The sequence below is a fragment of the Corvus moneduloides genome, chromosome 20 (genome assembly GCF_009650955.1).
Source record: "Corvus moneduloides isolate bCorMon1 chromosome 20, bCorMon1.pri, whole genome shotgun sequence".
Lineage (NCBI taxonomy): Eukaryota > Metazoa > Chordata > Aves > Passeriformes > Corvidae > Corvus > Corvus moneduloides.
In genome coordinates, this window is record NC_045495.1 from 4,441,415 (window position 1) to 4,462,035 (window position 20,621).

The 20,621-nt window shown below is 63.6% G+C and overlaps 3 protein-coding genes across 3 annotated transcripts; all 3 read left to right on the forward strand.

Annotated features, from left to right (window-relative positions):
- The first annotated feature begins 7 nt into the window (after positions 1-7).
- On the forward strand, positions 8-1,837 carry SDF2 (stromal cell derived factor 2). The gene is made up of 3 exons (XM_032130044.1): positions 8-200; positions 294-490; positions 1,049-1,837. The coding sequence occupies exons 1-3, from the start codon at positions 23-25 to the stop codon at positions 1,334-1,336; spliced, it is 663 nt and encodes a 220-aa protein (XP_031985935.1). The 5' UTR covers positions 8-22; the 3' UTR covers positions 1,337-1,837.
- Positions 1,838-2,571: 734 nt separating this feature from the next.
- Positions 2,572-16,447, forward strand: KIAA0100 (KIAA0100 ortholog). Its single transcript, XM_032130045.1, has 39 exons — positions 2,572-2,675; positions 3,390-3,519; positions 3,788-3,834; positions 4,114-4,276; positions 4,356-4,474; positions 4,817-4,877; positions 5,088-5,286; positions 5,445-5,568; positions 5,958-6,082; positions 6,168-6,235; positions 6,329-6,477; positions 6,714-6,832; positions 7,035-7,198; positions 7,324-7,588; positions 7,709-7,914; positions 8,070-9,165; positions 9,390-9,581; positions 9,660-9,862; positions 9,940-10,058; positions 10,133-10,353; positions 10,478-10,668; positions 10,754-10,853; positions 10,927-11,129; positions 11,450-11,744; positions 11,864-12,021; positions 12,112-12,318; positions 12,425-12,524; positions 12,720-12,902; positions 13,082-13,203; positions 13,281-13,436; positions 13,510-13,631; positions 13,914-14,094; positions 14,174-14,260; positions 14,363-14,473; positions 14,559-14,694; positions 14,907-15,031; positions 15,381-15,482; positions 15,563-15,697; positions 15,900-16,447. The coding sequence occupies exons 1-39, from the start codon at positions 2,605-2,607 to the stop codon at positions 16,080-16,082; spliced, it is 6,738 nt and encodes a 2,245-aa protein (XP_031985936.1). The 5' UTR covers positions 2,572-2,604; the 3' UTR covers positions 16,083-16,447.
- Positions 16,448-16,999: 552 nt separating this feature from the next.
- Positions 17,000-20,554, forward strand: RSKR (ribosomal protein S6 kinase related). The gene is made up of 12 exons (XM_032130046.1): positions 17,000-17,073; positions 17,161-17,370; positions 18,075-18,158; positions 18,246-18,314; positions 18,486-18,555; positions 19,119-19,226; positions 19,359-19,399; positions 19,496-19,523; positions 19,628-19,717; positions 19,791-19,879; positions 19,949-20,059; positions 20,150-20,554. Exons 1-12 carry the CDS (start codon positions 17,017-17,019, stop codon positions 20,369-20,371), a joined length of 1,179 nt encoding a protein of 392 aa, XP_031985937.1. The 5' UTR covers positions 17,000-17,016; the 3' UTR covers positions 20,372-20,554.
- Positions 20,555-20,621: the final 67 nt, after the last annotated feature.

Below are 20,621 nucleotides of genomic sequence, written 5' to 3' on the forward strand. Positions count from 1 at the left end.
CCGCGCTTCCGCTTCCTGCGGGATGGAGGCGGCGCGGCGGCCGGCGCTGCTGCTCCCGCTGCTGCTCCCGCTGCTGGTGGCGGTGCTGGGCGCGGCGGGGCGCGGCGGCCCCGGGCCCGTCACCTGCGGCTCCGTGGTGAAGCTGCTCAATGTGCGGCACAACGTGCGGCTGCACTCGCACGATGTGCGCTACGGCTCCGGTAACGGGACGCGCCCCCCCCCCCCCCCCCCCCCCCCCGTCCCCTCCGCGTTGGGCTGAGCTGGGTGTGATGGTGGTACTCCCTCCTCCGCAGGCAGCGGGCAGCAATCGGTGACCGGGGTGTCGGCGGCGGATGACGGGAACAGCTACTGGCGGGTGCGGGGCCGCACGGCCGCCGTGTGCCAGCGGGGCACGCCGGTGCGCTGCGGGCAGGCCATCCGCCTCACGCACCTGGGCACCGGCCGCAACCTGCACAGCCACCGCTTCACCTCGCCGCTCTCCGGGAACCAGGTACCGGCCGGGGGTCACCACCCCTGGGCCCCGAGCTCGGCATCTTTCCCTGGGCACGACCGGGCCCGCCTTGTCACTCGGGTCTTTGCGCGTCCCCTGAGTCCCTGCTGGGTTCTCCCTGTCCCTACGCATCCCACCTGGGTCCCCCTCGTCCCCCACGGTACTGCCAGCCCCATCTTATTCCCCAGTCAGTCTCCTGGGTTCTCCCAACCAGATCCCCCTATATGTCTACTAGTGTTTCCTAATTCCTGGCCCCAGATGTGTCCCCACCGGTCCCATTTTGTTTCCCAGTTCAGACTCTTCAGGCTGGGTCCCTACCAGCACTATATTTTTCCCTGGTCCCAGCTGGGTCCTTGCCAGTCCCACCTTGTTCCCCACTCTCTCCCAACTCTCTGTGCCCTGCCAGTGCCTGAATCCCAACCAGACCTTCCAAGTCCCAACAAAGCCTCAGTCACAACCAGGCCCCTCCTCCCCCCTAGGCCCAGCCCCTTTCTCTGCCCACCTCAACCCTCCCCTTTTTTCATGCTGGCCCCCAAACGAGCTCTTCTTCACCCCCAGGAGGTGAGTGCCTTTGGGGAGGCCGGCGAGGGTGACTACCTGGACGACTGGACAGTGGTGTGCAGCGGGACCTACTGGGTGCGGGACGATGAGGTGCGCTTCCAGCACAGCTCCACCGACGTCTTCCTCTCGGTGACCGGGGAGCAGTACGGGCGGCCCATCCACGGGCAGAAGGAGGTGCATGGCATGGCCACCTCCAGCCAGAATAACTACTGGAAGGTGATGGAAGGCATCTTCATGCAGCCCAGCGAGGCCTTCCAAACGGAGCAGTACCACGCCGAGTTGTGAGGGACAGACAGACTCACGCTGAGCCTCCGGGCGCTGCCCTGCCGTGTTTGGGACTGCTGAACCCAGGGGATGGCTCCTGTCCTCACCTGGGACTGACACACACCACTGACACAGGGCCCCAACACAAAGCAGATCCCAATGTCCTGAAGTTGATGCGGAGCAGATTCCACTGTCCCAAATCTGACACTAAGCAGGTCCGAGGGTCCAGACCTGACCCAAAGCAGCTCCCAACATCCTAAAACCACTACAAAGCAGATCCCAACATCCTAGATCAGCACAAAGCAGGTCCCAACATCCCAAATCTAGCACAAAGCCAAGCCCAACATCCAGGCCTGACCCAAAACAACTTCCCAAACTCCCTCCCTGTCCCTTTCCAGCCCACTCTGTCCAAGGACCCCCCCCTTAAAGGACTGCTGTCTCTGGGAGCTGTGCCCTTTGCTGTACCCCAAACTGCTCCTTGTGCCCTGCAAGGACCTGGGGCTATAAAAGTGCTGAACCCTGCCCTGTGGTGTGGCTGTTTGTGCAGGGCATGCAGGGGACATCTGGCACTGGGGGCCAGACCTGGTGTCATCTGCCCTTGCCCCGTCTTGGTGCTGCCCCTGGTGTCACCCACTTGTCCCATCCAGTGCCAGACCCGGTATCAACCCCCTGTCTGAACCCGGAGCTGCACTGGTGTCCCCCCCGCTCCTCACTCCATTTCAGTGCCGGACCTGCTGTCACCCACATCACCCCAGAGTCCGGAGTCACTCATCTCCCCACCCCGTGCCGCCACGTTGTCATCCTTCTCCCCATCCCGCTGCCGGACCCGGTGTCACCCCCTCGTTCTATCGCAGTGCCGCCCCGGTGTCACCCCTGTACCCATCCCCGTGTTCCCCCTGTCTCCACCTCGGTGCCGCCCCGGTGTCACCCCTGTACCCATCCCCGTGTTCCCCCTGTCTCCACCTCGGTGCCGCCCCGGTGTCACCCCTGTACCCATCCCCGTGTTCCCCCCGTCTCCACCCCGGTGCCGCCCTGGAGTCAGCCCTGTTCCCGTGCGGTGTCCGCGCTGTCCCGTTCCGGTGCGGCCCCGGCGGGGCGCTGCGGCCGCCGCTGTCCCCGGCAAGGCCCCGCCCCGTCCCGCCCCTCCCAGCGGCCACTCGGGGTGCGCGGGCGGCCCCACGGGCGGCGGCGGCGGCGGCGGGGCCGGGGCCGGGGCCGGGGCAGGGGCGGGCGGGCGGGAGGGAGGGGGTCTCACCGGGGCCGGGGGCCGCACCGGGGCCGTGCCCGCCATGCCGCCGCCGCTGCCCGCCGCTCTCCTCGGCCTCGTCCTCGTCGCGCTGCTCGCCGGGCTGCTGGCGCGGTCAGGGCCCGCCGGGCGGGTCTGGGGGCGTGGGGGACCCCGCGGGGGCTCGGGGGGGTGTGGCAGGGGTGGGGAGGGGGCACGGCGGTGGCAGTGGGGGGACAGTGGGTTGGGAGGGGGTGGCAGCGCGGCGGGTGGGGCTCTGCTGGGGTGGGAGGAGCTCGCCGGGGTCAAGGGGAGGCCCGAGGGGCTGGCAGTGGGGGGTGCGGGGGTTTGGGGGGCCCACGGGAGTTTTGGGGGTGAGGTGAGGCTGGTTGGGGTAGTGTCAGGAGTGGAGGGGGCCCGCGGGGTTGAGGGTGAGGTGTTGGGGGGCTGGGAGGAGGGGAGCAGAGGGTAAGGGGGTCAAAGAGGGCTTGGGGAGGGGTGTCAGGGATTTGGGGAGCTCGCAGAGCTGGGGGAGAGTTGTAGGGGGAAGCCTGCAGGGGATTGGGAGGTTGTAGAGCTGAGTGTCAGAGGCTTGGAGGCTTAAAGAAGTTCAGGGGAGCCCGCAGGGGTGGGCATGGGGTGTCAGAGGGGTGTGGAGGTCAAATGGAGCTCTCAGGGCTTGGGAGGGGGGTCAGGGATTGTTGGGGGTGGTCTTGCAGGGTCTCTTCCCCAGTCTGGGAGCTCCTGTCCAGCTGCAGGTGCTGGAGCTGGTGCTCAGAGGGCAAAGAGCATCCCTGGTCCCCAGCTGCAGCTGGGAGACTGACCCTGGCCTTCCCCCTGTCCCCACAGATGGCTGGCATGTCGCCTGGCCGTCACCTGGTGCCGGCAAAAGCTTCATGCAGAGCTGAAGATCGGCTCCTTTGGCTTCTTCTGGGCCCAGAACATCAGCCTCAAGTTCCAGCAGGAGCAGCAGACTGTGGTGGGTACCTGGGCGAGGGGTGGTCACTGGCAGACAGGTAGGGAAGGTGGTTCCAGTCACTTCCAGTCTGGCAGCAAATCCATGGAGCCGCTCTTCTACTGAGCATCCCCATGGCTGGTGCCAGGCCCTTCCTCCCATGGCCAGACTTGGGGGTTTGGCTGCTCCTTGCATGATCCCAGGCCTTGGGGGTGGAGTGGGAATGTTGAGATGAGCATGACAAGGCAGAGCCAAGTTTTTTCTTCTCTGACCTACCTGTATGTCCTTACAGGAGATCGACAACGTCTGGATCTCCAGCAAACTGAGCCGGGAGCTGCCGTATGTACCCTGACCCCAGCTCCCTGCCTGCTCCCTTTGGGGGTCTGTCTCACCCCTGGCCCTGCTGGCTGTGCCCTGCTGCCTTTACACCTTTCTGCCATCCTTATTTCCATGTGGTCAGCTCTGTGAGGGAGTGACCCACGCTTGGAGGTTGCAGTGTCTTGTGGGTGCCCTTGTGGCGATCCTGCACATCCCTGGGGTGGGGGAAATCCCTGGTGATGGGGACAGGTGTGCCAAGTGCGAGCTCTTGTCAGAGCTGCCTGTGTGGTTGATCCCCAGGCGCTACTTCGAGCTGTGTTTTGGCGAGGTGCGAATCCGCACGGATCTCCAGAAAGGCCCTGGGTTCCAGCCATCCGTCCCGGAGACTCCCAGAGAAGCTGATGGAAGTGAAAGCAGAACAGACCTGACCCTTAAACCCTCCCTGCTGAGGCTCCTTAGCCAGGTGAGGCACTGGCTCGGTGAGAGGCCGCTGTGGGCTGTGCCGCTGTCGGATATCCCTCACAGCAGCACCTTCCTCCCAGCTCTTTTCCATCCATATGGATTCCATCAACATCATGGTTCTGCACGTGGCCACCTCAGAGTCTCTCTGGCACATCCAGGCCAGCCAGACACGTCTCCTCCTGAATGGCAATGGGAAGAGGTAATGCTGTGCTCGTACCCCACTCTGCTTCCAGGGCAGGGAGCTCCTCTGACCCCAGCCTGGTGTCTCTCGTCTCTCTGTCCTGCTCAGCAGCATCCTTTGTCACCTGTGATGTGACACATTAACCTCCTCTGAGGCTGGCCTGGTTCCTTTTCCTGTCACAGGAAGCTTGGGTTGTGCGTTCTCCAAATAATGTAGTGTGCCTGGAGTTAGGGCATGCTCTGCTTTTGTGAGCACTCGGAGCAGGGACTTGGGGTCCCTGTGTCCCACAGGAAAGAGGGCAGGGACTTGTTTTGGCAGCAGCAAGACCCACATCCTCCTTCTGTTCTCTGCTCTCCCCAGCCTGACGTGCGAGGTGAGCCTGACAAAGGTGAACAGCAAAGTCCTCCGGAGCAGCGAGCTGGTGAGTGCTGGGGGAGGGAGAAATTCCACACTTGGAGCTGGGCACTGGCTCTGTGGAACACTGAGGACCTGTTCCAGGGTGTCCCTGATGGACAGGCTGATGCTGCCAGGTGCTGGGCACTGTGCTGTACCCAGCTCTCCACCTGCAGCAGCCACTGGGAGGGCACTGTGTGACTCCCTGTGTGCTCCTTGCCGTGTCCCCTGTGCACAGGATGACACGTGCCTGGCAGAGCTGGCCCTGGCGCTCTCCCTCTCCCTGGAGATCAGCAGCAAGCGGCGGCTGGTGGGCGTCTGGCTCTGCGTCCGGACACTGCAGGCAGAGCTGCACGAGGGGCTATTCTGCAGCCCCCTGCTGCACCACATCACTGCTGGGGCCCAGCACAGCAGCATGGGGGAAGAGCCCAGCACAGGTCAGGATGGGCAGGGGCAAGCTCTGGGCAGGGCAGGGGCTGGTGGCCCCCATAGCTGCACTGGAGGCAGAGGGATTTGGCTGTGCGATCCCTCCCTGCCGCTCCAGGGTGTGGGGTTTGGGCAAGTCCTTCCCGTGACTCTCTCTGTCCTTCTCCAGGCCCAGGGGAGCCCTCGAAGTCCCTGTCTGTGCTGAGCAGGGACACACTGAAGCTCATCCCCAGGAGGGTGGAGATGAAGCTGGAGAACACTAGCATGGTGCTGTCCATGAACAGCCAGAAGAGGTAAAGGAGGCAGGTGGAGGGGGAGGCTGTCCGAGTCCAAATTAACGCTGGGGACATGGACCTGGGGACAAGTGTGCCATTCTTTGCTCATCCTTTAGCTCTGACAGACTGCAGAGAGCAAGTCCTAGAGCCCACTCCAGTGGGAAGGACTGATCTTGGCCTGGGGCTGGGCTCTTGGGGAGGCAGGAAGGCACGTGAGCTGGTTCTCCAGTAGGACAGCTGAGAGGATCCTCAGGCGATGGGATGAGAGCGCTGGGCTGGGCTGCAGCTGGGCACTGGCTGCTGTGTTTGTCCATGCCAGCGTGCTGGTCAGCTGGTGATGAGAGACAGGGAGATGGAGAATGTGACAGTGCAGTTCCCTCCTGGCAGTGACTCTGTGTGTCTTCCAGGCACCTCACCTGGAGCCTGAAGCTGCTGCAGTTTCTATATCAGCGTGAAGAGGAGCAAATCCCGCTGCGCAACTTCACGCCCACCTCAGACCTGGACCAAATGAGTGTAGACCTCCAGCTGGAGGGCAAGTAGCCAGGAGGGCACCCATGGGACAGGGCTGCCATCACTGCCCTCTGCCACCCCTCATTTGTGCTCCTCTGTCCCCCCAGATGGTCTTCTCCTGTCCCAGAGCCGCCAGCGCATCGTGTGCCTCAACTCCCTGAAGACCAGCGTGCAGGTGAGCTAGCGCTGGGTACACTCTGTCCCCTGAGGGTGGCTGGTTTGGCTCCTGGCATGAGTTTTTTGCCACCTGGCCCTTTCCCTGCTCTAGGTCACAGCCATTGACCTCTCGGCTGCTGTGCTGCTCAACACCTGCATCATCCACTACCGTCACCAAGAGTTTTCGCACTGGCTGGGCCTGTTGGCACAGGAATACAGGTCCCGGGTGGTGCCTGTCCCCAGCCAAAGGCACAAGGGAAGGTAAACTTGGCCTCAGTGCAGCTGCTGGTATCACAGCTTGTTTCCTCTTGCTGCCCACGCTCTGGCACGGTGCCTGGGCACTCAGCACCTTATCTGCACAGCCTGTGGGATGGAGAGGCTGGTCAGGAGGCGATTAGGGAGCCCTTGCAGAGAGGACATCCCTCTGGGCCTGCTCCCTGCCAGGCTCCGTGGCACGCAGCTCCCAGTAACAGCCCATCCCTGCTTGTCCCGTGCAGGAGCTATCCCCAAATCCTAGCGCCCATCATCCTGTGTGCCTCGCTGTCCAACGTCAATGTGTCCGTGCAGCTGGGGGACACTCCACCCTTCGCCTTGGGCTTCAACTCCATCTCTGCAGGTACAGGCTGGATCAGGGAGGTGCTGGGCTCTTCTTGGGGTCTGCCAGAGAGGCACCAGGATGGGAATGGGGTGGGCCGTGTTGCCGCTGTGCTTGCCCGTGTGTGTGTGGCCACGGGCTGTGGATCCCTGCGTGGTTGTGTCTGAGGTGCCCAGGTTTGGGTGAGCCCTGCCTGTGCTTCCCCCCTCCTCTGTGCCCACAGACTACCAGCACCTGCGGCCGCAGAGCGTGCACCAGCGAGCAGTGCTGGCTGTGGACCACCTGTGCTGGCGGGTGGGCAATGACTCCCACATCCAGCGTGCCCCACATCCCCCCAACATGCACGTGTGGGGAGAAGCCCTCATCCTCGACTCCTTCAACCTCCAGGTGAGGGACGAGCCAAGGGGACAAGGGGTGGATTTCAGTCTCAGACTCCATGGGGGTGGCACAGGGATGTGTGGTGGCACAGGGATGTCCTGCAGCCTGAGAGTGATTGTCCTGTTGTCCTGCAGGGCAGCTACAACCAGCCCCTCGGCATGTCCAGCGCCCAGTCAGATACACTCTTCCTGGATTGCACCATCCGGGGGTTGCAAGTGGAGTCATCTGATACATGCACTGAGTGCCTGGCCAGGGTCCTGCCCCTGTTCTGCCCACGGCGTGGTGGGGCTGAGCCTGCCAAGCAGCCACCCTCTGTCTCCAGCGAGCCCTGGGGGCTGCTATGGAAGGTGGATCTGAAGGTGGAAGACGTGAACCTTTTCACCCTCTCGGCCATAGTGGGTAAGTAGCATCCAAGCTGATCCCAGATGTCTGTCCTGGAATAATCCTGCAGTCAGAGGAACCTGGCATGTTGTGGTGTGCCTCCTATGTGCCTCCAGCACTGACATGCTGTCTCTCCAGGTGCTCTGGAGCTGCGGCTGGACACGCTGACCGTCCTGGGAAGTGCTGAGAGCTGCACGGTCAGCGTCCAGGGCATGGTGCTGGCCTTGGTCAAGAGCATCACTGAGAAGATGCAGCTGTGCTGCAAAGCTCCTGCCATCCCCAATCCAGTGGCCAACCTCTCCATGCTCTCTGTCACCTACCACAGCAGCATCCGCTCTCTGGAGGTTAGTTTGGCTGTCAGGCCACTGCTTTATCCTGTTGTTGGGTAGGATGGGGCAGGGGGAGGATTGGCTGGTGTGAAAGGTGCTGGGGGAAGAACAGGGCTGTGCTGTGCTTGCCCTGGCAGTGACGTGGTGCCTGCTCACTCTCTCCGGTGCAGGTGCAGTGCGGCGAGGGGCTGGTGGTGCTGTGGAGCCCACCTGACCACATGCACCTGTACCATCACACCCTGGCCACCCTGCAGTGCCACGAAGCCTTGCGGAGCGCCCTTGGCCACAGGACGCTTCCCTCCGTGCCCCCAGAGAGCCCCACGTCCCACCCAGCCACCCCTACTGAGTCACCGGGGCCCCTGCAGCCAAAAGGACCCTCTCCCAAAAGATTCCTGTCCCTGTCCCTGGAGCTGAGCTCTGCCAAGCTCACAGCCTTTGTCTCTGAGGCCAATTACATCAGCCTGGCTGCGGAACGGACCTCGGTGAGCTGGCACGGCGGTGCTCTGCACAGCTACTGCCCCGAGCTGGCCGCCGGCTTTGATGGACACAGCATCTTCAGCTTCAAGGAGGTGGAGGTGAAGCTGCTGCCGGAGCTGGAGGAGGTTGTCCGGCACCGCGACGCCTTCCCCGCCCTGCGCACCCTCCGCAACCGCGGCTGGGCCTTCTCCTTCGCCAGCGTGACCATCGAGTTCCCCTACCAGTACGACTTCTCCCGCACGCTGGACGCTGCCGTGGGCGTGCAGAAGTGGCTGAAGGGCTTGCACCGGCCCGGGCGCCCCGCCAGCACAGCCCTGCCCCCCGATTTCCTGCTCAAAGTCACCCACTTCTCCTGGGTCTTCCTGGATGATGTCTTCGAGGTCAAGTTGCGAGACAACTACGAGCTGATGAAGGATGAGAGCAAGGAGAGCGCCAAACGCCTGCAGCTGCTGGACGCCAAGGTGGCCGCACTGCGCAAGCAGCACGGGGAGCTGCTGCCTGCCCGCAAGATCGAGGAGCTCTACGCTGCTCTGGAGAAGAAGAACATCGAGATCTACATCCAGCGCTCGCGGCGCCTCTACGCCAACACGCCCATGCGGAGAGCCCTCCTCACCTGGACGCTGGCCCACCTGGAGCTGGTGGCCATGGCTGATGAGTCCTTCCACGGCACGGAGCGTGTGTTGGAGCAGATGAGGGACCTGGATGACGTCAGCCCGTTTCCCCCTGAGGGTCTGGAGATGGTCACGCAGTGGTGCCGCATGATGAAGGGCAGAGTTGGCAGCTTCTTTGGTGAGTTGCTTCGTGGGAGGGTGCCCTTGGAGGACAGCATGATGGCTGCGCGGCCTGGGCTGGCACCACGTGGTGTGTAACCAAGCAGGGAAAACAATTTTTGGAGGTTCAAGGGAGGGGGAAGGAAGCAGAGATGTGACAGGACGTTGGCTCCTACTGTGGCCGGAGTGGGGGACTGCCTGTCTCTTTGCTGCCCCATCCCTCAGCCCTTCCTCCGCCCGCAGTGCGGATCCGTGACTACCCCCGGTACCTGTTTGAGATCCGGAACTGGCAGCTGTCCGGCCGGCTGATCGGAGCCGAGCAGTGCGGCCAGGCCTGCTCCCGGCGTCGTCAGGTCCTGAAGCTGGGGCTGCCCTGGGGGGATGCCACAGTGGAGAGGAACATGCCACCCTTGAAGTTCTACCACGACTTTCACTGTAAGAGCTGGAGGAATGGGGGGCTCTGTGGTGGCGTAGGGACAGGGCAAATGGCCGAGCCAACCTCTGTGTCCCCAGCTGTGATCTCCCAGTACACCATTGTGTGGGGGCCCTGCTGGGACCCAGCCTGGACCCTGATCGGCCAGTGTGTGGATCTCCTCACCAAGCCCTCAGAGGACCCCAGTGCCCCATTGCCCTGGTGGGACAAGAGCCGCCTTCTCTTCCACGGAGACTGGCACATGGACATTGAACAGGCCAACCTGCACCAGCTGGCCACCGAGGTGGGTGCCACTGGACTGGGGAACAGCGTGGTGTGGGGTCAGCTCACACCGGTCTCTCCTCACGCCTGTCCTTGCAGGACCCCTACAACACCACGGAGAACATGCACTGGGAGTGGAGCCAGCTCTCCTTCCACTGGAAGCCTGGGCAGTTTGTCTTCAAGGGCAACCTGGATATCAACGTCCGGACAGCCTCCAAGTGAGTGTGGGGCCACAAGCACAGGGGGCCCCCACCGGTGCTGCGGGGTGACTGGGGTCTCTTTCTGCATTCAGATATGACGACTGCTGCTTCCTGCACCTGCCTGACCTGTGCATGACACTGGACCTGCAGTGGCTGTGCCATGGGAACCCCCACGACCACCATGGTGTGGTGCTGCGCTCCCCCGAGTTCCTGCCTGAGGTGCCAGTGGGGCAGCAGTACGACTCCTACCGTGCCTTCCGCTCCGAGAACCTCAACCTCTCCATCCGCATGGACCTGACACAGCCCAGTAAAGGTGGCTGACAGCATCCTGGGGATCCCCTGGGAACAAGGGGGATGGGGCAGAGCACGCTGGTTGTGGGTTAGGTGCTGCCATGTCCCAGCCCCATGGTGCTGGCTGATGGTGGGTATATTCTCAGAGCACTCCCAGCCCCGGATCCTGCTCTACAGCAGCACCCTCCGCTGGATGCAGAATTTTTGGGCCACGTGGACCAGCGTGACAAGGCCCATCTGCCGTGGGAAGCTCTTCAACAACATGAAACCCAGCAAGAAGAAGCTGGGGCAGCATTACAAGCAGTTGTCCTATACTGCGCTCTTCCCCCGGCTGCAGGTAATTCCCAGGGCTGGAAATCCAGTGTTTCTTCCCTGCTCTGCCTGTGCTGGACTCCCAGCTGCTGCTCTCTGCTCCCTCTCAGGTGCATTACTGGGCCTCCTTTGCCCAGCAGCGGGGGATCCAGGTGGAATGCTGCCAGGGACACATCTTCACGCGGGGCACGCAGCGGCTCATCCCGCAAGGTGAGTGGGAATCCTGCCAGCAGCACTTGCAGGTACAGCAGGGCCCTGGCTGAGCCCTGTCGCTGTCCCCCAGCTGGCACAGTGATGCGACGGCTCATTTCGGAGTGGAGCATCACGCAGATGGTGAGTGACCTGAGCCAGGTCACCGTGCACCTCATGGCCTCCACTTGTGACGAGAACGCTGACCACCAGCTCGACACCCTGGTGAAGAAAACCCACCTGCTGAGCCTGTCCTCCCTCACCTACCAGCGGCACAGCAACCGCACGGCTGAGGAGGTACCGCTGCAAACAGGGCACGGCAGCCTGTGCTGGCCTGGTGGCATCTCCAGGATGAGGGGTGTTGGTTGTTGGGTGCATTGGGGAAGGGATTTGGCTGAGGAAGAGACAGAACTTCAGGGCCTCCAAGCTACCAAGCACCTGACTTTGTCCCATGCCTGGCATGGGCCCATGCTGGGGTCTCTGGGGTGGTCCCCTGGGCTTCAGTCCCCACACTCTGCCTGCAGGGCCTGGCAGGGCTACCAGCCCTAGTGCATGAGGCCACTGGGCAGGGCTGGGGATGGCTTTGCTGTGCTGAGGCTCTGACCCTCTGTGCCCAGGAGCTGCCCCTGCGTGATGGGGACGATGGTTTCCACACACACCAGCTGCACTTGGTGGACCTGCGGGCGTCCTGGACCACCACGAACCGGGACATCGCCTTCGGCCTCTACGATGGCTACAAGAAAGCAGCTGTGCTCAAGCGTAACCTGTCCACCGAGGCCCTGAAGGGGCTGAAGATTGATACACAGCTGCAGGCCAAGAAGTTGAAGCGTGGCCCTCTCTCTGCTCACTCCATCCCTGCCAGAGTGACCGCTCCCATCACCAGTGGCCGTCCCGAGAGAGCCTCCTCAGGGGGTGAGCATGGCAGGGAGGGGAGCAAGGGGAAAGTCACAGCACAAAGCCATGCCTGCCTTCACCCTGTATGTTTGAGTCATCCCCCCACAGCTTCGCACTGACCCTTTCTCCTTCCCCAGGGGCCTACATGCTGCAGAAGCTCATTGAGGAAACGGACAAGTTTGTGGTTTTCACAGAGGAGGAGTCAGGGGCCAGCGAGCAGCTCTGCGGCATCGCCGCCTGCCAGACCGACGACATCTACAACCGCAACTGCCTCATCGAGCTGGTGAACTGCCAGGTACCTGCCTGTCCCCACGGCCTGGCTGTGACAGGGGCTGTGCCTGCCCCAGAAAGGTCCATCAGACCCCTGGGGTCTCTCCCTCTACAGATGGTTCTGCGTGGTGCAGAGACGGAGGGTTGTGTGATCGTGTCTGCCGCGAAGGCACAGCTGCTGCAGTGCCAGCACCACCCCGCCTGGTACGGGGACACTCTGAAGCAGAAGACATCCTGGACATGCTTGCTGGATGGCATGCAGTACTTTGCCACGACAGAGAGCAGTCCCTCTGAGGGGGAGCATGGCCAGCTCTGGCTGGAGGTGAGTGTGTGGTGGGTGAGCTGCGTGGGGGACAGGCAGTGCTGACAGTGCCCTGGCCAAGGCAGGGAGAATGGGGACAGCCAGCTGTGCCTCCTTGCCTCCCCAGGTGAAAAATATTGAGGAGCATCGGCAGAGGAGCCTGGACTCGGTGCAGGAGCTGATGGAGAGCGGGCAGGCAGTGGGGGGCATGGTCAGCACCACCACAGGTACTGCCCACAGCCCTGGCTGCTGTGCCTACCCCAGTCCCACTTGGATGTGACCCCAAGGCTGGTAGAGCTGAGAGCACCTGGCCTGGCCCTGCATGGCTCCAGGAGGTGGCTGATGCTCCAAGCCTTGCACTGTGCAGTCCCCAGCGTGCCAGGACGTGGCACTCTGACTATGGTCCCTCTGCCTGTCCCCAGACTGGAATCAGCCCTCGGAAGCCCAGCAGACCCAGCAGGTGCAGAGGATCATCTCTCGCTGCAGCTGCCGCATGTACTACATCAGCTACAGCCATGACATCGACCCCGAGCTGGCCACGCAGATAAAGCCCCCTGAGACCCCTGCCAACCAGGAGAAAGAGGATCTGCTGAAGAAGCAGGAGGGTGGGTGCATGCAGGCAGTGTGCCTTGGTGGGTAGAGCTCTGGGCTGACCCACGGGTGGAGGCTAACTGCAGGGGTGGTCTCTTTTGGCCCTGCTGAGGTCAGAGGGCTGCATGCAGGAGGAGTCCCCAGCACATTTCTGGCCATGCTGAGGCCCCACTTGCCCTTTGTGTCCCTGCAGGAGCTGTGGACACCTTCACCCTGATCCACCACGACCTGGAGATCTCCACCAACCCCGCACAGTATGCCATGATCCTCGACATAGTCAACAACCTGCTGCTGCACGTGGAGCCCAAACGCAAGGTACCCACGGGGCTCCAGGTGTCTGTGCCACTCAGTGCAACCAGGCTGTCCTAACCTTGCCCTATCCCTGTGTCCAGGAGCACAGTGAGAAGAAGCAGCGGGTGCGTTTCCAGCTGGAAATCTCCAGCAACCCTGAGGAGCAGCGCAGCAGTATCCTACACTTGCAAGAGGCTGTGAGGCAGCACGTGGCCCAGATCCGGCAGCTGGAGAAGCAGATGTACTCCAACATGAAGGTGAGCCCACATCCCTGGTTCCATGGGATCCCCACTCCAGGGCAGAGGGTGCTGAGGGTTGTTTGTCCTTCAGTCCTTGAAGGATGACAGCAAAAACGAGATCCTGCTCGACCTGAACCATCGGCTGCAGCAGCAGCTGAGCCAGGAGAAAGCTGACCTGCAGCTGGAGAGCGAGGAGCTGAACATACTGATCAGGTAGGACAAGGGGGAATGGCTTTAAACTGAGGGTGGGTTTGGATTGGATATTAGGAAGAAATTTTTCCTGGTGAGGTCCTGCCACAGGTTGCCCAGAGAAGCTGTGGCTGCCCCATGCCTGGAAGTGTTCCAGGACAGGCTGGACAGGGCTTGGAGCAACCTGGGACAGTGGGAGGTGTCCAACCCAAACCGTTCTATGATTCTATGATCTCAGCCTTCCGCAGCATTGTGTCCCCCTTACCCCAGGGCTCCCACATCCCAGCTCCCTCCTCTGTGCTGCAGGTGCTTCAAAGACTTCCAGCTGCAGCGAGCCAACAAGATGGAGCTGCGAAAGCAGCCGGAGGACGTGAGCGTGGCACGGAGGACCGAGTTCTACTTTGCCCAGGCACGCTGGCGCCTGACGGAGGAGGATGGGCAGCTGGGCATCGCCGAGCTGGAGCTCCAGCGCTTCCTCTACAGCAAGGTGTGGAGGTGGACAGTGCCACCCACAGCCCCTGAGCTGGGGACAGGGACTTTGGGAGCTGATGGCTTTGTCTGCGCAGGTCAACAAGTCCGATGACACGGCCGAGCATCTGCTGGAACTGGGCTGGGTGACCATGAACAACCTCCTGCCCAATGCTGTGTACAAGGCAAGTGGCAGCTGGGGGAGCAGCCCTGCATCCTGGGGACCCATGGGTGGCCTGGGTAGAGTGGCCTGTCCTCACCCCAGCCACCCATCCTCTTCCCTGCAGGTGGTGCTGCGTCCCCAGAGCTCCTGCCAGTCCGGCCGGCAGCTGGCACTGAGGATTTTCAGCAAGGTCCGGCCGCCCGTGGGAGGCATCTCCATCAAGGAGCATTTTGAGGTGCCAGGGCTGGGCCAGAAGGTGCCAGGGTCTCCGTGGGGCACAGGCAGTGTGTGCCTGGCTCTGACATGTCTCCTTCCCACAGGTGAATGTGGTGCCTCTCACCATCCAGCTCACCCACCAGTTCTTCCACAGAATGATGGGTTTCTTCTTCCCTGGCCGTAATGTGGAGGAGGAGGAGGTGGGGGATGAGGAAGATAAGTCCAAGCTGGTGACAACAGGTGAGAGGCTCGTGATCACCCTCCCCTCTGGATGTCCTTGAACAGCTCTAGCTGTGTGTCCATGATATGTTTGTGGGCAGCTGCTGTCCAGCCATGAGTTGAGGAACAGGGATTTGTGGTCTCCCCTGTGGACAGGGAGATGGTTGGAGGGTCTGGGTCATGGCTAACCCCTGGCTGGACACCACCACCACCTCCCACCCTGTTTGCCCCAGGGATCCCCGTGGTGAAGCCACGGCAGCTGATCGTGGCCGATGACTCACTGGGCCCAGGGAAGGGAGTTGCTCAGGGACTGAACCGGACATCAGGGGTCAGAAGATCGTTCCGAAAAGCACCTGAGGTACCTCCTGCTGCCGTGAGGGGGGAATCTGCGACAGCCCTGCCGTGGTGCCAGTCTGTTTTCCCCTGACTGCAGGGCTGCATAGCCATGTCCTCCCACACTTCCCTCCCACACTTGTCTGTTTTCTCCTGCGCTCTCCCACCATGAGGATTTGCATCCTTTACAACCAGGCGCCTGCACGCTTGATGTGATCCCTGTATCTCATTTTTCTAACACCCTGCCAGAGCAGCTCTCACCTCTCCCTGGTGAAGCAATGCCATGGCCTAATGCCCGGCTGTCCCTTCCCTGCTGGTTCCTGGCTGTGTCCCCCCTCCTTCCCTTCTGCTCATGGCTTCTGCTCTGTCCCCAGCATCCCGTGGATGACATCGACAAGATGAAGGAGCGTGCAGCCATGAACAACTCCTTCATCTACATCAAGATCCCGCAGGTGCCGCTCTGTGTCAGCTACAAGGTGTGGGATCAGTGGGATGGAGTGTGCCTGGGGGTGGCTTGGGGCATCGTCCCACACTGCCTGACACCTCTGTCACACAGGGGGAGAAGAACAGCGTGGACTGGGGCGACCTGAACCTGGTGCTGCCATGCCTGGAGTACCACAACAACACATGGACATGGCTGGACTTTGCCATGGCGGTGAAGAGGGACAGCCGCAAAGCCTTGGTGGCACAGGTACGTGGGACCACATCCCTCTTCCCGCTCTGGAGGCTGCCAGAGCTGCTCTGCCCAGGATGGCGATGGTAACCCCAGGGTGGGTGTCACGTTCCCCAGAGCGGGAAGCATCTGCACTGGCTCAGCAGCTTAGGCTGTCACCCATGCCAAGGGCCCGGGATGTGGCCATGATGGGTGCTGAGCCCCCTGACTCCCGGGACAGGTGATAAAGGAGAAGCTGCGCCTGAAGCCGGCGGCGGGAGCAGAGGCCCGGGGGAAGCTGGAGAACAAATCCGACGGGACCATCCAGCAGCAGGAGGAGGACGAGAAGGCTCGACTGCTCATCGGGCTGAGCGTGGGCGAGAAGAACCCCAGCAAGAAGTCGATCTTTGGCAGGCGCAAATGACGGCAGCACCCGGCAGGCCGGGAAGGGATTTGGGGTGCCCCGTGCTCCCCCCTTGGGGGGGCACCCTGAAGGTGGAGAGGGAGCTGTCCTGCCCGAGGAGGGCTGAGCCACATGCAGGCCCTCGGCAGCCCCGTCGCTGTGGGGCAGGGGTGGAGCAGCAGCACGGGGATGTGGGGCACAGGGTGCTCCGGGACCGCTTTGTGGGGTGCAGAACCCTTGTGCCAAGGGTTCCTCCTGTGAGCTTGCCCCACTCCCTGCTGTGCGGGTGCTGGGCCCAGCCTCTGGGCCTGGTGAAGCAGCAGGATCGCTCCAGGCTGGGAAAAAGGGGAACAGGAGAGAGTTTAAATAAAGAGTTTTTAATTTGGGACAGGCTCAGGCCAGTGGCTTGTTTCTTGCCTCACCCTGCAGTGCTCAGCACCATGCCCCACCTCAGCCCGGCAGCACCACATCACGGGGTCTTCACCTCTGGGCTTATCCAGGAATTGTTCAGGGACCCCGTTTTGGGACTCAGGGCACCCCTGCATTGCCCTGGGCTCAGCTGTCCACTTACCTTTTTAAGGTCTCCTCCATGAGCCCAGGGCCGTGCCGGGGCTCAGCAGGGACTGCAGGCACCGCCTCAGGGCTGCAGCTCGTGGGGTGCAAAGAGAGGAGGAAAGGTTGAAGGGGGAATCGCAGAGTGTGTAGGGAGGGGATGGATCCTGGAGAGGGGCTGGGATCAGTCCCGGGGGTGGGATGAGTAACCCCCGAATGTGTAGTGGGGGTCCCGGGTGGGGGGGATCGGTCACGGGTGGGTGTCGAGGTGCTAGGGGCAGCCCCGCCGCCGAGCCCCGGGGCGGGGGGTGGTCGCGGCGGGCGGGGCGGGGCGGGGCGGCGGGGTTATGTAAGGCGGCGATTACCGGGGACCGGGCCCGGGGCGCGGCCGGGCGGCGCCGCGATGGGAGCGACGAGCAGCGGCCCCGACCCGGCCCCGGCTCCGGTGCGGCCCCCCCAGGTGCGTTTGGCGGCATCAGCCCCGGGGATCCCCCTGGGCATCCCCCGCCCGGGGGTCCCCTCGCTGACGCTGTCCCCGGTTCCGCAGGGCCGCGCCGTGGGGTCGTGGGTGCGGGCGCTGTTGAGCCGAGCAGGGTCGGTGCCGGTATCGGTACCGGTGCCGGTACCAGGGCTCGCCTTGGCTCCGCGGGGCCCCGCCGAGGAGCCGCCGCTGCCCGGGTGGCCGCTGCCGCAGCTCGTCTCGTTGTTCCTGCCGGAGTTCCCCGTCCGCCCCTCCGCCCGCCAGCAGCAGCTCAAGGTGCCGTCCCGGGGCCCCCACCCTCCGAACGGGGTCCCGGTGCATCCGAACGGGGTCCCCGATCGTCCTCCCGGGGCGTCCGCGCATCCCGCCCCGGCAGCCCCGGGCGCCCTAACGGGTCCCCTCGCACCCTGTACCGGTGTCCCTGCTCGTCCTACCGCCGTTCCTGCACGTTCCTACCGGGGTCCCCCAGCGCTCTGAGCATCCTCCCGCGCCGTCCGTGCATCCCGTGCCGCCATCCCGGCATCGCCGACTGCCTTACCGAGCTCTCCTCGCACGCTCTGCCGGGTCCCTGCGTATCCTACCGGCGTCCCCGGCCGTTCCACCGGGTCCCCTTCTATCCCCGCCGGATCCCCGTGTCGGGTCTCGGTGTGTTCTGCCGGGGTTCCTCTGCACCACACCGGAGCTTGCTGTCCCACCGAGGTCCCGCGTGTACCCCCGGGGGTTCTGTGTATTCTGTCAACACCCACCGCTGCCGTGCTGGGGTCCCTATCGTGTCCCTGTCCCCCGTGTCCCTGTGCCCCATACCGGGTCCCCATGTACCCTGCTGGGGTCTCTATCGGGTCCTCCAGGTCCCCATGTGTCCCCACCGTCTGCTTTGAGTGCTCTGGGCCCCTCACGTTACTCCAACGTGAGCAGGACCCCCCACCTGAGCACCCCAAATCCATCTCCGTGGAGAGCTCAGCTCCTGTTCCTCCCCTCAGATCCTGGGTTTCGTGGCCAAAGGCTCCTTCGGGACCATCCTCAAAGTGCTGGACTGTGGGCGGGAGAAGGTCTGCGCCGTGAAGGTGGGTGCTGACCCCCGGGGCCCATGGGTGCCCCCACCTGCCCTTGTCCCCTCCCTTGACAGTGCCTCACTCCCCCCGCCCCCCCAGGTGGTGCCTAAGGTGGAGGTGCTGCGCCGTGACACCCTCAAACAGTGCAAAGAAGAAGTCAGCATCCAGGTGAGGGGGGGCCCAGGAGGGACCCCAGCCCGTGAAGGGGTTCAGGGTGGCCATGGGGACATCAGGAAGCCGTGAGAGCTGCGGATGGAAGATGACAGAAGCGGGGTCCCCGGCCCCTCGTGACCCCCCTACCCCGGGGGCCGCTCACCCTCTGTGCTTTTGTGTCCCCAGAGACAGGTCAGGCACCCGTTTGTCCACGGGCTGGGGGACAGCTGGCAGGGCCAGCGCCACCTCTTCATCAGTGAGTGACCATCTGCCCGCGGGCTCGCCCCGGCCCCCCCTGCCCGCGCACGTGTCCCCGCCGCCCGCACACGTGTCCCCGCACACGCGCGCGCTCCCCCCGCGCCGCCGCTGCCCCGCGGGGATCCGGGCGCTGCGGCCGCCGCTCCCACCCCGCACCCTCCGCGGGGATGCGGATGGGGGACAGGGATGGACACAAGCCACGGCGGGACAGGGGCCAGTGTGGGAGTGGTAAAAGCACCCCAGTGCTGGTGCCTGGCCGGCCCTGATGGCTGTGGTCACCTCGGCCGCTGCGGTTTGTGTGTTCCCGGTGCCTGTGTGAGCCCCAAGGACCACGTCATTTTAATACCTCATGTGGCCCTGGGTGCTTGTGTGTTCCCAGTGCCCACAGGGCTCTGTTGCCGATGTCACCGTGGTACTTGCATGTTCTCATGCCTGTGTCACCTTAACCTGATGCCCATATTGCCCTGGTGCTTCCACCACCTCGATGCATGGTCCCAGTGACCCCCCCCTGCGCCCGTGCCACCCCAGCCAGTCAGTAAGGCATGTCACCTGTCCCGGCAGTGTGCACCTACTGCAGCACCGGGGACCTGCACGCGCTGTGGCGCACGGCCGGCTGCTTGGCCGAGGCCACCGTCCGCCTCTTCGCCGCCGAACTGGTGCTGGTGCTGGGTGAGTGACCCGCCATGCTGGGGACAGCCACCACTGTCCCCACCAACGGGGACCTGCAGGGACCCCAGGGGTGGCAATGGGCGCCGTGCTGGGAGGGGACGCACGGCACTGACGGCTCTGTCTTGTCCCCAGTGTACCTCCACGACCTGGGCATCATGCACAGAGATGTCAAGGTGGGTGGCAGTGGGGCTGGGCAGCTGGAGGATGGGGTGGGGGGGTCTCTGAACCCCCAGCACGGAGAGGCCACCCCAGTGCCTGTCTGATTTCAGATGGAGAACATCCTCCTGGATGAGAGAGGTAAGAGCCTGGTGGCACTGCCTTGGGGACATGCCATTCGTGGGGACACCCTGTCCATGGGGACACCCTCTCTGCGGGTTCCCACGTGGTGTCTGGCCCCACAGGACACCTCAAGCTCACCGACTTTGGCCTCTCCCGGTACCTGCAGTGGGGCGAGCGAGCCCACACAATCTGTGGCACCCTGCAGTACATGGGTAAGGGGGGCTGTGCTGGGGGGGCTGTGGTGGAGGGCACAGACCCCCGGGTGCTCACCCACTCTCCCCACAGCCCCAGAGGTGCTGAGCGGAGGGCCCTACAGCCACGCGGCCGACTGGTGGTCCCTGGGAGTCCTGCTCTTCGCCCTGGCCAGTGGGGAGGTGAGGACCACAGGGTGGGGGGACAGGGACACCTCAGGGAGACCCTGAATTCACTGTCTGTCCCCCCAGTTCCCTGTGGCACCAGCGGGGGACCATGTGGCCATGCTGGAACGCGTCAAACAGAGCAGCTACGAGAGCCCACCTGAGTTCAGCCCTGAGCTGGCCCGGCTGCTCGCCGAGGTAACCCTCCTGCCTGGATTTTGGGGTTCCCACTGGCCCCAGGGCCGGATGCTGGGATTTCCATTCTCACTGTCCTCTCTCTGTCCGCAGCTGCTGTGCCACAACCCCCTGTACCGCCTGCGCTACCTCCACCACTTCCAGGGCCACCCCTTCTTCCGCGGGGTGGCCTTCGACGCGGACCTGCTGCAGAAGGACCCGGTGGTGGTGGCGGTGGCCCCACGACCTCCTGAGCAGCCCCCACCCGACCCCGCCACTTTTGCCGACTTTGACTACGACCTCGCCGCCCCCCCGGACCGGCCCTGGCCTGGCTGAGCCACCACGGCTGGGACCCTCGGCATCGCTCAGGGACATCCCCCTACCCCAGCAGCGGGTCAGACCCAGCTGGGCCGGGTCCCCCAAGGGGTTACCCGGGTACCCCCCAATCTCATCCCCGGGTACCTCAACTCTGTACCTCTCCCCGCGGGAGCAATAAACCCGAGAGCCGCGGGCACTGCTGCGGGTGCTGCCGTGACTCGTGGTGGGGAAAGCGGGACCACCGGGGCGGGGGCTGGACCCTCCTCCC